This window comes from Siphateles boraxobius, unplaced genomic scaffold, assembly GCF_051911475.1.
Source record: "Siphateles boraxobius isolate OS27281-9 unplaced genomic scaffold, OSU_SipBor_1 49, whole genome shotgun sequence".
Lineage (NCBI taxonomy): Eukaryota > Metazoa > Chordata > Actinopteri > Cypriniformes > Leuciscidae > Siphateles > Siphateles boraxobius.
Window position 1 is genome coordinate 1437450 of NW_027509130.1, and position 16077 is coordinate 1453526.

At 43.7% G+C, this 16077-nt stretch overlaps 2 protein-coding genes across 2 annotated transcripts; both read left to right on the top strand.

Annotated features, from left to right (window-relative positions):
• The first annotated feature begins 1814 nt into the window (after positions 1-1814).
• On the top strand, positions 1815-4057 carry LOC143711015 (GTPase IMAP family member 4-like). The gene is made up of 2 exons (XM_077202308.1): positions 1815-2389; positions 3558-4057. The coding sequence occupies exons 1-2, from the start codon at positions 1822-1824 to the stop codon at positions 4055-4057; spliced, it is 1068 nt and encodes a 355-aa protein (XP_077058423.1). The 5' UTR covers positions 1815-1821.
• Positions 2647-3564, top strand: LOC143711016 (GTPase IMAP family member 9-like). Its single transcript, XM_077202311.1, is given in 3 exon segments — positions 2647-2671; positions 2901-3024; positions 3026-3564. Coding segments are annotated over 3 exon segments (576 nt in total). The 3' UTR covers positions 3453-3564.
• Positions 4058-16077: the final 12020 nt, after the last annotated feature.

The window sequence follows — 16077 nt, forward strand, 5'->3', positions numbered from 1 at the left end:
TGGTTTTATAATCATCATGAAACAGACTGATTCACTGAGGTATATTATTCTAACAATTATGTTGTTCCACTAATACATTCACATCACAAACCCTGTGTTACTGCAGCATGAGATCCAGCAATATAATAATCATTTTATATCTTTTAACAAACATGAAAGTTGTTCAATGCTGACACACACAGTTATCAACAATCAGCGTATGAATCTCAACAATGGTGACAATCACAAATATTTAGATAAACAGAATAATTCAGAACATCACTGAAAAGCTACTAATTCACATCAAAACCAACAGCAAAAAATAAAAGCAAATATTTAGATGTTGCAATGTATGCTGGGAGTTTTGTACTATGCTAGTACCCAGCATGCATTGCAGCAAGGTACTTTTGATTGTCACCATTGTTGAGATTCATACGCTGATTGTTGATATCTGTGTGTGTCATAGTAAACTGTCTTTTTCATGTTAATAAAGTCTCTTAACTAATTGTTATAATATTGCTGGCTCTCATCCTGCAGTAACACAGGGTTTGTGTTGTGAAAAAAATATTAATGTGACAACATAATTGTTAGATTAAAACACCTCAGTAAATTAAAAAGTATGTATGATTATAAAATCATCACCAGGTAACCATCATCACCTGATCTCATTTCACTTTAGCTTTCTTTGCTGCTGTAAATGTGTTTGACAAACACACTGTCATAGCAGCCATAAAAGATATAATAAGAGTTAAGAGACCAACTAATGGAAACACTAATCACTGATATGGTGACTTCAAAGTAAACACATTAGAGTTAAATCCCTTTTAATTCTCAATAAGAACTTCTGTAGACGTCTGACTGAAATAAAGTCAGTCTGGTTAGTAATAAGTGAAGCTGGTAATGCTGTTTGTGGAGTTGTTTAATCCTCCTCTGCTGAGATCTTCCCAGATTTAATGTCTTCTTTTCTCTTCAGTTGATTACATCTAAGGCTGTGTCTGAAATTACTCCATATTTAATATACACTGATTTTTTGGCCCACGATAAGGTCCAGTTGTGGTTTATTTCTTTGCTGGCATGTGGCATTGCTATGCAGAGGTGTAAAGTCCAGGTTCAGAAAGTAAAAGTCCTCCTCAGTATTTTGTTCCAATCACCTGGATTTGCTAATTCAGACAGGAGAGAGAACTAATTAGTGAAATCAGCTGACTGAGTTTATGGGTGGAATAAACATATGGCAGGACTTCTACTCATTGGCCCCTGGATTTCCCACCTCTGCTGCTATTGTCATTTTGTAAATGTAAGCAAGTAATTAGAGGAAAAAATACACACTGACACACACACCAAATTTGGACCGGATGACTGGGTCACCTGAATTCACTAATCATGAAGAAGGACATGTATTATTACTTACATGTTTACAACAGCACACTGCACATTTATAGCCAAAAGAAATATGATTTTCAAGCCACAAACCTGGTCAGCCTGTGAATAAAAGTATCTGGCAAATAGATATGAATGTAATTTACTGAATAGACATATTCATTGTGCATATGCACAAGGTACTTTAATCTGATTGAAAAAGTAGTGGGATTTACATGTCTTTTTTTTAAAATAGATAAGGTCATAAAGGCTTTTCAGTTTGCTTTTTTGGTTATGAACAGATTGATATAAAAAAATGGATGGACAATGTATATCTGCCACCACTGAATAAAAACAAAAACTCACACAGGCACTAATATGGACACAAGGTTTTAGACCTATTCTATTTTTAGCTCTTTGATGTTAGTTACATATTCATTTTTGTCTTACAGCACTTGTATACCTTTAAGCTTAAAAATGGCAGAAATGCATAAAAGTCTGAATCTGGTCCTACTTGGAAAAGCTGGAGTTGGGAAAAGTGCAACTGGGAACACAATACTGGGACAAGACGTTTTCATATCAAAGAAAAGCTTCACCTCTGTAACAGTGACGGTTGCTGAGAAATCCAGTACTGTCTGTGACCGATGGGTCACTGTTTATGACACACCAGGAGTCCCTGATACAGAGCTGAGTGAAGAGAAGTTTAAGCAGATAAAGGAAGTTTTGCAGAAATGTGAATCCTGTCCCTGTGCGTTTCTACTGGTCATCAAAGCTGACAGATTCACTGATGAAGAGAGAAAAACTTTGGAGAAGATTGAGAAGGTCTTGGGAGTAAAGCGCGAAAGGAAAACCTGGATTCTCATCACCAGAGGAGATCAACTAGAGGATGACGACATGACAATAGAAGAATTCATCAGTGATTATGAAGCCTTGAAGAAACTCCTTCAGAAATACAATAAGAGATACTTTGTTTTCAACAACAAGAAAAGTGGACATAATGGACAAGTTGAAAAGCTGCTTAAAAAAATACTTGAAACAAACTGTGACACAACAAGTGAGTCTTTTTATACAAAATATTCTGAGTTTTTAAAATCTGAATTCATTCTAATAAAGACATGTAGTCTCTCTTCTCACTGACTTTGTTCAGAGTTTCAAATGCTGTTGCAAAGCTCAAGAGGGAAATAATATAAAGTTTGACTGAAGTTTTGTCATTGTGTTTCATTAGGGCAGAACTTTTAGCAAGACCAGCACTTGCATACAATTGCAATTAGTACAACACTGATTATGATAAATACAGACAATACAAGTGTCATGATTCCTGTCTTGTGTTCCCCTTGTCTGTTCTTTGCCATGTTTTGTGGTCCTTTATAGTTTTTCTTGTAGCTTAGTTCCTGATTGTTCCCAGGTGTGTCTTGTTTGCTAATCTCCCCTTGAGTGTATATACCCCAGTCTTTCTCATGTTCTTTGTCTGGTGTTGTCCTTAGTGGATGTATCGAGTTGTTTTCAGTTCTGTGTTGTTTAAAAATATTATTAACTGTTTCTTTTTTGTTTTTATTCATTAAAAGTAGCAAGTATTGAACCAGACACTCCTGCTGTCTCCAGTCTCTCATCCACACGGATTGTTCTTCTGGGCAAAAGTGGTTTTGGGAGGAGTTCAGCTGCAAACACAATACTGGGACAGAGAGAGTTCAGATGTATCAGAGGCTCCTGTAACCCGTAAATGTTCAGAGAAACACGGCACTGTTTCAGACAGATCTGTATCTGTAGTTGATACTCCTGGACTATATCACACAGAGATAAACTCTGAAGAGTTAAAGAATGAGATCATGAGAAGTGTTTATTTATCCAGTCCTGGACCGCACGCTTTTCTCCTTATGTTCAGAGTAATTGACAGATTCACTGAACAGGAGCAGCAGATTCCTCAGATGATTAAATTGATGTTTGGTGAAGAAGTGTTAAAATACTCCATCATTCTCTTCACTCATGGAGATCAGCTAGAAGAAGAGTCTGTAGAGGAACTCATTCAGGAGAACAGTAGATTAAGAGATCTAGTTCAGCGGTGTGGAGGCAGATTTCACGTCTTCAACATAGAGATGAGAATAACGGAGATCAGGTGAATGATCTACTGCAGAAGATTGACACAATGATAGAGCAGAATGGAGGAGGACATTACAGTCATCAGATGTTTGAAGATGCTAAGGGATTCAGACGAGATGAAGAAGAGTGGAGACCGAGATGGGAAGAGTGGAGACCGAGATGGGAAGAGTGGAGACCGAGATGGGAAGAGTGGAGACAGAGAGTGAAAAAGTGGAGACAGAGAGTGAAAGAGTGGAGACAGAGAGTGAAAGAGTGGAGACAGACCGGAAGAGTGGAGACAGAGATGGGAAGAGTGGAGACCGAGATGGGAAGAGTGGAGACCGAGATGGGAAGAGTGGAGACCGAGATGGGAAGAGTGGAGACCGAGATGGGAAGAGTGGAGACCGAGATGGGAAGAGTGGAAACAGAGTGGAAGAGTGGATACCTAGATGGGAAGAGTGGAGACCTAGATGGGAAGAGTGGAGACCGAGATGGGAGGAAGACTGGAAACCGAGATGGGAAGAGTGGAGACAGAGATGGGAGGAAGACTGGAGACCGAGATGGGAAAAGTGGAGACAGAGATGGGAGGGAGACTGGAGACCGAGATGGGAAGAGTGGAGACAGAGAGTGGAAGAGTGGAGACTGAGCGGAAGAGTGGAGACAGACCGGAAGAGTGGAGACAGAGATGGGAAGAGTGGAGACAGAGATGGGAAGAGTGGAGACAGAGATGGGAAGAGTGGAGACAGAGCGGAAGAGTGGAGACCGAGCGGAAGAGTGGAGACAGAGAGAAGAAGAGGAGAGACAGAGAGTGGAAGAGAGGAGACAGAGAGCGGAAGAGAGGAGACAGAGAGTGGAAGAGGAGAGACAGAGAGAGGAAGAGAGGAGACAGAGAGAGGAAGAAAGGAGACGGAGAGAGGAAGAGAGGAGACGGAGAGAGGAAGAGAGGAGACAGAGAGAGGAAGAGAGGAGACAGAGAGAGGAAGAGAGGAGACAGAGAGAGGAAGAAAGGAGACATAGAGAGGAAGAGAGGAGACGGAGAGAGGAAGAGAGGAGACAGAGAGAGGAAGAGAGGAGACAGAGAGAGAAAGAGAGGAGACAGAGAGTGGAAGAGAGGAGACAGAGAGAGGAAGAGAGGAGACATAGAGAGGAAGATAGGAGACAGAGAGTGGAAGAGAGGAGACAGAGAGAGGAAGAGAGGAGACAGAGAGAGGAAGAGAGGAGACAGAGAGAGGAAGAGAGGAGACAGAGAGTGGAAGAGAGGAGACAGAGAGAGGAAGAGAGGAGACAGAGAGGAAGAGAGGAGAGAGTGTGGATTTTTGAGGAGAGAAGTCATGTTTCACTTTAGCTCTTAAAATTCGACAATTTTTTCACCTCTAGAAAGAACCAAACTCAACAAAACCTACATTAAACTGAAGATAAAAACAAAAAGAATGACAGGATAACTGTGAATCAGTTTTTATTTTATTTTTTTAAACATCTTGAACATAAGCAACTAAGGAGCAGCAGTACTCAGTACTCTGAACATCAAAGAGGAAAGCAGAACCACAGAGCAGAAATCATCCAAGAACTTCAACCAACAAACAGGCAAGACACCTTAAACTACATTATTTTCAACACTAGAAAATAATAAGATAAGAAAGATACAAATAACTTGTTGACTAGAGCTAAGTTAGTATCAGAGCAGTGAGTGACATGAGTGGCAGTTGTGACAGTTGAGAATGGAGGGAACAGAGGCAGCAGCGCCCCTCCCCCGACCCATCACATACCCACAGAAGATAAAGACAGCAAAAGACAAGAAAACATATAAACACAATCTACTCAAGAAAAACCCAGAGACTTTAATGGCTGACTGTTCTCAAAAAGGAGACAAGTTCTCTGTCACTAATCTACTGCTCCACACAGAAAACTGCAATGCTTGGCACAAAGGCATCTGCAAATACTACAAGAATTTCAAAAAACACGGCATCTGTAATGGGAGGCAAATTCAAATTCAAGAAGAAGGAGGAGACACCAGCAAAGCATTTCTGACTGTAAATATATACCACAATGGAACCATAATGTTTCAAGGGAATGAAGCATGTCTCAGCTCTGTCCAAGCAAACTTTACCAGCCTCAAAGCACTGGCAGAGAGTGAGAAACAGACAGAGAGTAGGTTCAAGAGAGCAGGGGAGGAGCTAGAAGAGGAGGAGGAGCCCATCCTGGACTGTGACACACAGCTGGAGCAGTCCGTCACTCAGATACGGAGCAGTCTATCCCTACAGGTCGAACTGGTGGAGCTCAGAGAACTGGTGCTCTCGCAGACAAAATCCAGCGAGCGCATACAACAACTGGAAAACAAACTTCATCAGCTCACAAGAGAATTTAAAACTAATGTTGAGGAGCTAAGAGCAGAAATAAAAAAGCTGCAGCAGGACAGAGATACATTAAACAGTGAGGTGAAAAATGTCAGAGAGCAGCTGATCTTCAGAGAAAGAGAAATGCAAAGCCTGAGAGAGCAGACAGAAACCATCATACAGCCTGGCTCGAATGCCACCCAGACACCAGCACAGCCACTCCTGACGCCTCCTGAGACTATCACGGCAACCGCACGGATGGATGCCCACACACAAGATCGAGAAAGCACACCTAGTCACATCCATGCATAAATAGTCATCTTAATGGACTCTAATTGCAGGTTCATCAATGAAAAACAGCTCTTTCCCAACCACAGATCTTTAAAACTTTGGTGCCCAAACACAGAGAGTGCCCTTCAACAACTCAGCAAAGAAACACTTGGTGATCCCAGTCACATCATCATACATGTGGGAACAAATGACCTGAGGACACAACAGGAACGAGTGGCACACTCAGTTACACAAGTGGCAATTAAAGCAACACAGACTTTCCCAACATCAAAAATAATCATCTCCACCATCCTACCCAGAACCGTAGGATGTTCTGGGTAGGATTTCCACCCCCGCACTATACAGAGAGTCAACACAGACATCTCACGTGGATGTGCTGGAATGCCAAATGTTCATCTGGCACATCAACCTACACTGGACATTCACAATCTCCATGACCACGTCCACCTACGTAGAGACAGTGTGAATGTGTTCGCTAAAAACCTTAAAGATGTTGCCCTTGGTCGAACCCCTGGCAGTCCCTCAAAGAGTCAGAGAGAACCTAACAACCCTCAACCAACGAGACGCTTCATCCCAGCATCAGCACACAGCGTCTCCCCGCCGCATCCATCAGAGCCCTGGAGACTCCATCACCCTGCCCCGCTGTACCCACACCCTGAACTCCAGCGCCCACACTTCTGGCCTCCACACCCACATCCCATACACGAACATCACCGTCAGCACCAGCAACGCCAAGACCTGATGCCACCATACCAGCGGAAGAAACCGCCAGGACCCAGAGAAGCCCCGGCGATGGGTAACAACACCTCGACAGCGCAGAAGTCATCAGCCCCACAGCCAGACGTCCACAGACCCGAGCAGGAGCAGCTGAGCTACGCTGCAGCCCTGAGAGGCCCGAACGACCCCCACAGCGCCAGTCTGAGAGAGATCAAGGACATGCTCAACTTAATCTGCACACGGCTGATGGACTAGTCGTGAGTAAAAGACACCAAACTGAACAGATACATGTTTAAAAAAAATATATATATATATAAAAAAAATTAAATACTAACAATAATAAAAATAGGTAAATGTATGTATGTTTACATATTGCACATAGATTTTAAACGGGTTCAAGTTGAGTTGGTTCTTTTCTAGAGGAATGTTAAAATTGTCTATTGACCACATGAAACCACTGACAATCACACTTTGGAACATCCAGGGCATTAACTCATCAAGTTTTGGATGTAAAATCAAAACCTTGGATTTTAAGAAAAGTGTATTAGATATAGACATAATAATATTACAGGAAACGTGGCGCAGAACTGATGAGGTCACTGTTTGTCCCCCAGAGTATCAAAAAATACTCATATCGTCCCAAAAACATGAAAAAATTACATGTGGGAGAGATTCAGGGGGCATCATAATCTGGCACAAACTTGAAAGTAATAAGTACATCAAACTAATCAAAAAAGAAGAATCTCATATCTGGCTCAAAATCAATAAACAGCTCAGTCAAACTACAAAAGATATATTCTTATGTGCTCTTTATATTCCTCCCTCTGAATCTCCTTACTATAATGAGAACATCTTTGAGACCCTCCACAACCAAATCAGCCACTTCCAGGCCCAGGGAAGTGTGCTGATGTGTGGGCATCTCAACGCCAGAACAGGATCCCTATCCGACTACACCACAGACAACGGGAATAATTATATATTTGGACAGAGCTATCAACAAAACAGTGTAAATCTTTCAAGGACTAACTCTGATGCTCAAGTGAATAAAAACGGGAGGCTTGTACTTGAGCTCTGTCGAAGCCTCGGCCTGTACCTCGTCAACGGCAGGGTGAGAGGGGACTCTCTGGGGAGATACACCAGCTCATCTCATGGCTGCTCAACTGTTGACTACATGATCACAGATTTAGATATATTCTCTTTCAGAGCATTCACGGTCAAACCACTAACACCCCTATCAGATCACAGCCAAATTACTGTGTACCTAAAAAGGAAAGAAAATACTAACATACACCAACAACCCAGTAAGCTGTGCAACGTCAAAAAGATCTACAGATGGGTTCAAAACAGCACTGAAAAATACCAGGCCGCATTTGACCACCCCCAAGTGTGCTTACTTATGGATAACTTCATAGAATATGATTATCCTCATAATGAAGATGGCGTAAATCTGGCTGTAGAAAACATAAATTACATATTTGATTATCTGGCAACAATATCTAATCTTAAAACCACTAAGAAAAACCATAAGCAAAAAAAAAAAAGAATGAAAAATGGTTTGATTTGGATTGCAAAAGAATAAAGAAAAAATTAAGACAGCTTGCAAATCAAAAACACAGACAACCAGACGATTCAAATTTATGTCTTAATTATTGTGAGGAGCTTAAAAAATATAAAAATACACTCAGAAAGAAGAAAGAACAGTACATCCAAAATCAGCTCAAAACTATTGAAGAATCTGTCCATTCAAACAGTTTCTGGGACAACTGGAATCTCCTGAATACAAAGAAACATGAACAAATTACTATACAAGACGGAGACACCTGGAAAAATCACTTTGAACAACTTTATAGCAAATTAGACAATATAAAACAAACGCAAATATATGAAAAATTAAACCATATAGAAAACATAATTGGCAAACATCAAAAATCCGCTAGATTACCCAATCACAGAAAAAGAGCTGATGGATAAAATTCAGGCTCTGCCAACAAAAAAGGCAAGAGGACCAGACGGCATCCTAAACGAAATGCTTAAAAATATAACCCCCAAATTCCAATTGGCCATAATGAAACTGTTCAACTTGGTTCTGAGTGTTGGTTATTTCCCTGACACCTGGAATAGAGGACTTATAACACCCATATTCAAGAGTGGAGACAAAACAGACCCGAACAATTACAGAGCCATCTGTGTGAACAGTAATCCGGGGAAGATGTTCTGCAGCATCATCAACAAGAGACTCGTTCACTTCCTCACAGAGCACAATGTCCTGAGCAAAAGTCAGATTGGATTCTTACCAAATTTTAGAACATCAGATCATATCTTCACCCTACAAACCCTGATTGATAAATACATCAACCAAAACAAAACTAAAATATTTGCTTGCTTTGTAGATTTCCAGAAGGCCTTTGATTCGATTTGGCATGAAGGCCTTCTTTCAAAACTTCTAGAATCAGGTATTGGGGGCAAAACAACATTATAAAAACAATGTACTCAAACGATCAATGTGCAATTAAAAATGGCAATAAACAAACTGAGTTCTTCACTCAAGGGCGGGGTGTGAGACAGGGCTGCCCACTATCACCGACCCTCTTCAATATTTACATCAATGAACTGGCGAAACTCCTAGAAGAGTCAGCAGCTCCTGGGCTCACACTGCACGACTCCACTATAAAGCTCCTGTATAACTATTCTATGTATTACAAGCTTTGGCAATATTGTATGATGTACAGTCGTGCCAATAAAGCAATTTTGAATTGAATTGAATTGAATTGAATTGAGAAAGAGAGGAGACAGAGAGTGGAAGAGAGGAGACATAGAGAGGAAGAGAGGAGACAGAGAGAGGAAGAGAGGAGACAGAGAATGGAAGAGAGGAGACAGAGAGAGGAAGAGAGGAGACAGAGAGAGGAAGAGAGGAGACCGAGAATGGAAGAGAGGAGACAGAGAGAGGAAGAGAGGAGACAGAGAGAGGAAGAGAGGAGACAGAGAGAGGAAGAGAGGAGACAGAGAGAGGAAGAGATGAGACAGAGAATGGAAGAGAGGAGACAGAGAGAGGAAGAGAGGAGACAGAGAGTGGAAGAGAGGAGACAGAGAGAGGAAGAGAGGAGACAGAGAGAGGAAGAGAGGAGACAGAGAGTGGAAGAGAGGAGACAGAGAGAGGAAGAGAGGAGACAGAGAGAGGAAGAGAGGAGACGGAGAGCGGAAGAGAGGAGACAGAGAGAGGAAGAGAGGAGACGGAGAGCGGAAGAGAGGAGACAGAGTGGAAGAGAGGAGACAGAGAGTGGAAGAGAGGAGACAGAGAGCGGAAGAGAGGAGACAGAGAGTGGAAGAGAGGAGACAGAGAGAGGAAGAGAGGAGACAGAGAGTGGAAGAGAGGAGACAGAGAGTGGAAGAGAGGAGACAGAGAGAGGAAGAGAGGAGACAGAGAGAGGAAGAGAGGAGACAGAGAGCGGAAGAGAGGAGACAGAGAGTGGAAGAGAGGAGACAGAGAGAGGAAGAGAGGAGACAGAGAGAGGAAGAGAGGAGACGGAGAGCGGAAGAGAGGAGACAGAGAGTGGAAGAGAGGAGACAGAGAGAGGAAGAGAGGAGACGGAGAGCGGAAGAGAGGAGACAGAGAGTGGAAGAGAGGAGACACTCTTCCAGAGAGTGGAAGAGAGTAGACAGAGAGAGGAAGAGAGGAGACCGAGAGAGGAAGAGAGGAGACAGAGAGTGGAAGAGAGGAGACAGAGAGAGGAAGAGAGGAGACGGAGAGCGGAAGAGAGGAGACAGAGAGTGGAAGAGAGGAGACAGAGAGTGGAAGAGAGGAGACAGAGAGAGGAAGAGAGGAGACAGAGAGAGGAAGAGAGGAGACAAAGAGTGGAAGAGAGGAGAAGAGGAGAGACAGAGAGTGGAAGAGAGGAGACAGAGAGTGGAAGAGAGGAGACAGAGAATGGAAGAGAGGAGACAGAGAGTGGAAGAGAGGAGACAGAGAGTGGAAGAGAGGAGACAGAGAGTGGAAGAGAGGAGAAGAGGAGAGACAGAGAGTGGAAGAGAGGAGACAGAGAGAAGAAGAGAGGAGACAGAGAGTGGAAGAGAGGAGACAGAGAGTGGAAGAGAGGAGACAGAGAGAGGAAGAGAGGGGACAGAGAGTGGAAGAGAGGAGACAGAGAGAGGAAGAGAGGAGACAGAGAGTGGAAGAGAGGAGACAGAGAGTGGAAGAGAGGAGACAGAGAGTGGAAGAGAGGAGACAGAGAGAGGACACAGAGAGTGGAAGAGAGGAGACAGAGAGTGGAAGAGAGGAGACAGAGAGTGGAAGAGAGGAGACAGAGAGAGGAAGAGAGGAGACAGAGGGAGGAAGAGAGGAGACAGAGAGTGGAAGAGACGAGACAGAGAGAGGAAGAGAGGAGACAGAGAGAGGAAGAGAAGAGACAGAGGGAGGAAGAGAGGAGACAGAGAGTGGAAGAGAGGAGACAGAGAGTGGAAGAGAGGAGACAGAGAGAGGAAGAGAGGAGACAGAGAGTGGAAGAGATGAGACAGAGGGAGGAAGAGAGGAGACAGAAAGTGGAAGAGAGGAGACAGAGAGAGGAAGAGAGGAGACAGAGAGTGGAAGAGAGGAGACAGAGAGAGGAAGAGAGGAGACAGAGAGTGGAAGAGAGGAGACAGAGAGTGGAAGAGAGGAGACAGAGAGAGGAAGAGAGGAGACAGAGGGAGGAAGAGAGGAGACAGAGAGTGGAAGAGAGGAGACAGAGGGAGGAAGAGAGGAGACAGAGAGTGGAAGAGAGGAGACAGAGGGAGGAAGAGAGGAGACAGAAAGTGGAAGAGAGGAGACAGAAAGTGGAAGAGAGGAGACAGAGAGAGGAAGAGAGGAGACAGAGGGAGGAAGAGAGGAGACAGAGAGTGGAAGAGAGGAGACAGAGAGAGGAAGAGAGGAGACAGAGAGTGGAAGAGAGGAGACAGAGAGAGGAAGAGAGGAGACAGAGAGTGGAAGAGAAGAGACAGAGGGAGGAAGAGAGGAGACAGAGAGTGGAAGAGAGGAGACAGAGAGTGGAAGAGAGGAGACAGAGAGAGGAAGAGAGGAGACAGAGAGTGGAAGAGATGAGACAGAGGGAGGAAGAGAGGAGACAGAAAGTGGAAGAGAGGAGACAGAGAGAGGAAGAGAGGAGACAGAGGGAGGAAGAGAGGAGACAGAGAGTGGAAGAGAGGAGACAGAGGGAGGAAGAGAGGAGACAGAGAGTGGAAGAGATGAGACAGAGGGAGGAAGAGAGGAGACAGAAAGTGGAAGAGAGGAGACAGAAAGTGGAAGAGAGGAGACAGAGAGAGGAAGAGAGGAGACAGAGGGAGGAAGAGAGGAGACAGAGAGTGGAAGAGAGGAGACAGAGGGAGGAAGAGAGGAGACAGAAAGTGGAAGAGAGGAGACAGAAAGTGGAAGAGAGGAGACAGAGGGAGGAAGAGAGGAGACAGAAAGTGGAAGAGAGGAGACAGAGGGAGGAAGAGAGGAGACAGAGAGTGGAAGAGATGAGACAGAGGGAGGAAGAGAGGAGACAGAAAGTGGAAGAGAGGAGACAGAAAGTGGAAGAGAGGAGACAGAGAGAGGAAGAGAGGAGACAGAGGGAGGAAGAGAGGAGACAGAGAGTGGAAGAGAGGAGACAGAGAGAGGAAGAGAGGAGACAGAGAGTGGAAGAGAGGAGACAGAGAGAGGAAGAGAGGAGACAGAGAGTGGAAGAGAAGAGACAGAGGGAGGAAGAGAGGAGACAGAGAGTGGAAGAGAGGAGACAGAGAGTGGAAGAGAGGAGACAGAGAGAGGAAGAGAGGAGACAGAGAGTGGAAGAGATGAGACAGAGGGAGGAAGAGAGGAGACAGAAAGTGGAAGAGAGGAGACAGAGAGAGGAAGAGAGGAGACAGAGGGAGGAAGAGAGGAGACAGAGAGTGGAAGAGAGGAGACAGAGAGAGGAAGAGAGGAGACAGAGAGTGGAAGAGAGGAGACAGAGAGAGGAAGAGAGGAGACAGAGAGTGGAAGAGAGGAGACAGAGAGAGGAAGAGAGGAGACAGAGAGAGGAAGAGAGGAGACAGAGAGAGGAAGAGAAGAGACAGAGGGAGGAAGAGAGGAGACAGAGAGTGGAAGAGAGGAGACAGAGAGAGGAAGAGAGGAGACAGAGAGAGGAAGAGAGGAGACAGAGAAAGAAAGGGTGGAGACAGAGAGAGGAAGAGAGGAGACAGAGAGAGGAAGAGTGGAGACAGAGAGAGGAAGAGAGGAGACAGAGAGAGGAAGAGTGGAGACAGAGAGAGGAAGAGTGGAGACAGAGAGAGGAAGAGAGGAGACAGAAAGAAAGGGTGGAGACAGAGAGGAAGAGAAGAGACAGAGGGAGGAAGAGAGGAGACAGAGAGTGGAAGAGAGGAGACAGAGAGAGGAAGAGAGGAGACAGAGGGAGGAAGAGAGGAGACAGAGAAAGAAAGGTCGGAGACAGAGAGAGGAAGAGTGGAGACAGAGAGAGGAAGAGTGGACACAGAGAGAGGAAGAAAGGATACAGAGAGAGGAAGAGAGGAGACAGAGAGAGGAGACATAGAGAGGAAGAGAGGAGACAGAGAGAGGAAGAGAGGAGACAGAGAGAGGAAGAGAGGAGACAGAGAGTGGAAGAGAGGAGACAGAGAGAGGAAGAGAGGAGACAGAGAGAGGAAGAGAGGAGACAGAGAGAGGAAGAGAGGAGACATAGAGAGGAAGAGAGGAGACAGAGAGTGGAAGAGAGGAGACAGAGAGAGGAAGAGAGGAGACAGAGAGAGGAAGAGAGGAGACAGAGAGAGGAAGAGAGGAGACAGAGAGTGGAAGAGAGGAGACAGAGAAAGAAAGGGTGGAGACAGAGAGAGGAAGAGTGGAGACAGAGAGAGGAAGAGAGGAGACAGAAAGAAAGGGTGGAGACAGAGAGAGGAAGAAAGGATACAGAGAGAGGAAGAAAGGATACAGAGAGAGGAAGAGAGGAGACAGAGAGAGGAAGAGAGGAGACAGAGAGAGGAAGAGAGGAGACAGAGAGAGGAAGAGAGGAGACAGAGAGAGAAAGAGAGGAGACAGAGAGAGGAAGAGTAAAGATAGAGATTGGAGGAGTGGAGATAGAGATTGGAGGAGTGGAGATAAAGATTGGAGGAGTGGAGACAGAGATGAGATGAGAATAACAGAGATCAGGTGAATGATCTACTGCAGAAGATTGACACAATGATAGAGCAGAATGGAGGAGGACACTACAGTCATCAGATGTTTGAAGATGCTCACAGATTTAGACGAGAGGAAGAAGAGTGGAGACAGAGAGAGGAAGAGGAAAGACACAAAGAGAAAGAGTGGAGACGGAGAGAGGAAGAGCAGAGAAAACAACAAAAATTAGAATAATGCACTTATCTCATCACTGACCAAAAGTGTTATTTGATGTTAATAGATTATATTCACTGACAATACTCACTTGCCACAGATCAGACATTCTGAATTTTGATTTGACACAGACATCAAGAATCATCATAAGAATCATAGACTGACTCATGGGCATTTATTGAGGGGTGAATAAGCACAAAATGTCAAATCTGTAGTAACAACTTGTCTGTAAAACATATTGTTTTGGACTGCCCAATCTTCAATGTTATGAGACAGCGCTTTTTATCAGGACAAACTTTTAATGACTTATTTATGGATCCAGAAAAACTTTTTTTTGTTAGCACAAGTAAAGAATCTTTTCTAGAATTGTACTCATTTTGTACATGTACTTAATTTATTTTATTTTGTCTAAGTTGAATTTTTATAAACTTACTTTCCAGTCAGTCCACTCAAAATGAATATCTCTTAATATAAAACTGCAAACAACTAATGTGTATTAGTGAATTAATTAAAACATGGCTTTAACTAAAATCTTCGCAGTTCCCAGGTGAACATTAGCACACATGTTTGTGCTAAAGTGCTTAACAAGGAGATTGTCACTGTATACATAATCACTGCTTTTAAATAAAGCAACAGGCAGCAAATCAAGTGTTTCTCTGCTCATCTCTGACTGAAGCACAGACTCTACTCTCCAGCACAATGGTGACCCACAAAACTCATTAATTAAACAAAGAAATATCTCCTATATCATCTTGTGCAAAACACATGAAACACTTCAGTTTCATATTTACTCTCCTTATCAGTTATTGACTTCGCATAACTTTTTTCTATGAACTTTTACTAATATTTCAGTAAAATCAACTTCTTTTGTTTAGTAAATCTGACTGTTGAGTTTTACAGAATATTACTGTTTTTCATTGATTTTACTGTAATCTACTGACAGCTGTTGCCAGTAAAATGCTGTTTTCTACAGTTTTATGATGTAAATTAATTTACAGTTGATTAACGTTAAATTACACTTACTGTTTTTTTTTTGTTTGTTTTTTTACACATTTAACCCTTTAAACCCCACAGCCAAATCTTCAGTCTAAGGGGGCTTTTCCACTGGGCTCGTTTGCTGCGGTCCGAGCCAGAGCGCGTTTGTTCCCGGCGCCCCCCGCAGCGTTGGTCTGGTTTCACACTCAACTTGATTCTATCGAACTCTGGTGCGTTTGCGTGCATCTTACGTCATTGCAAACGTGCACGGCGCATGATAGAAAACACGACGCGGGTCAATATATTGTGTTTTTTATTAATTTGGTGCCATTATTCATAGCTGAGTAAACAACCCAGGTTAACTGTGTGTGTGTGTGTGTGTGTGTGTGTTTCGCATAAGCTGTTTTTCCGCTGCTTGCAAATGGACTCTTTTGAGGAGACAGTGGATTTCCATTAATTTGTTGCCCTGATTGCACGCACTATGCGCGAATACACTGCAGACTCACTCTTGCTCGTATCCAGGGTAAATCTTCATCCCTTACGTGTGTTTTATTTAACTAAATACATCATAATCGACTAAAACGCATGCGCAGGATACTTTACTTCCTGAACAAGTGCGCACCCGAGTCCGTGTAGTTTTCACATACACGCGAATCGCAGCACGGTTCGGGAGCAACCGAACTCAGACCACCTCCTCCAGGTAGTCTCGGGTTCGGTACCCCAGTGCGCACCCGGGTCCCATGACAGGGTTCACATTAGCGATTTTTCATGCGAACCGTGCCCCGTTCCGAACTAAACTGCCAGTGTGAAAGCCCCCTTAAATGAACACTTGTGTGTCCACACACTATAAAGTGTTGGGAGTAACACTGAAGCAGTGTTGAAGTTAATTATATAATTCAGTGATTAATTAACTGATGATTGATAATTAGTGATCAACACCTGATGTTAACAAGCAAAATCACTGAAGGAAACAGAAACACAAAAAGATAAAAAAGCGAAACACAAGAACTACAACTGACT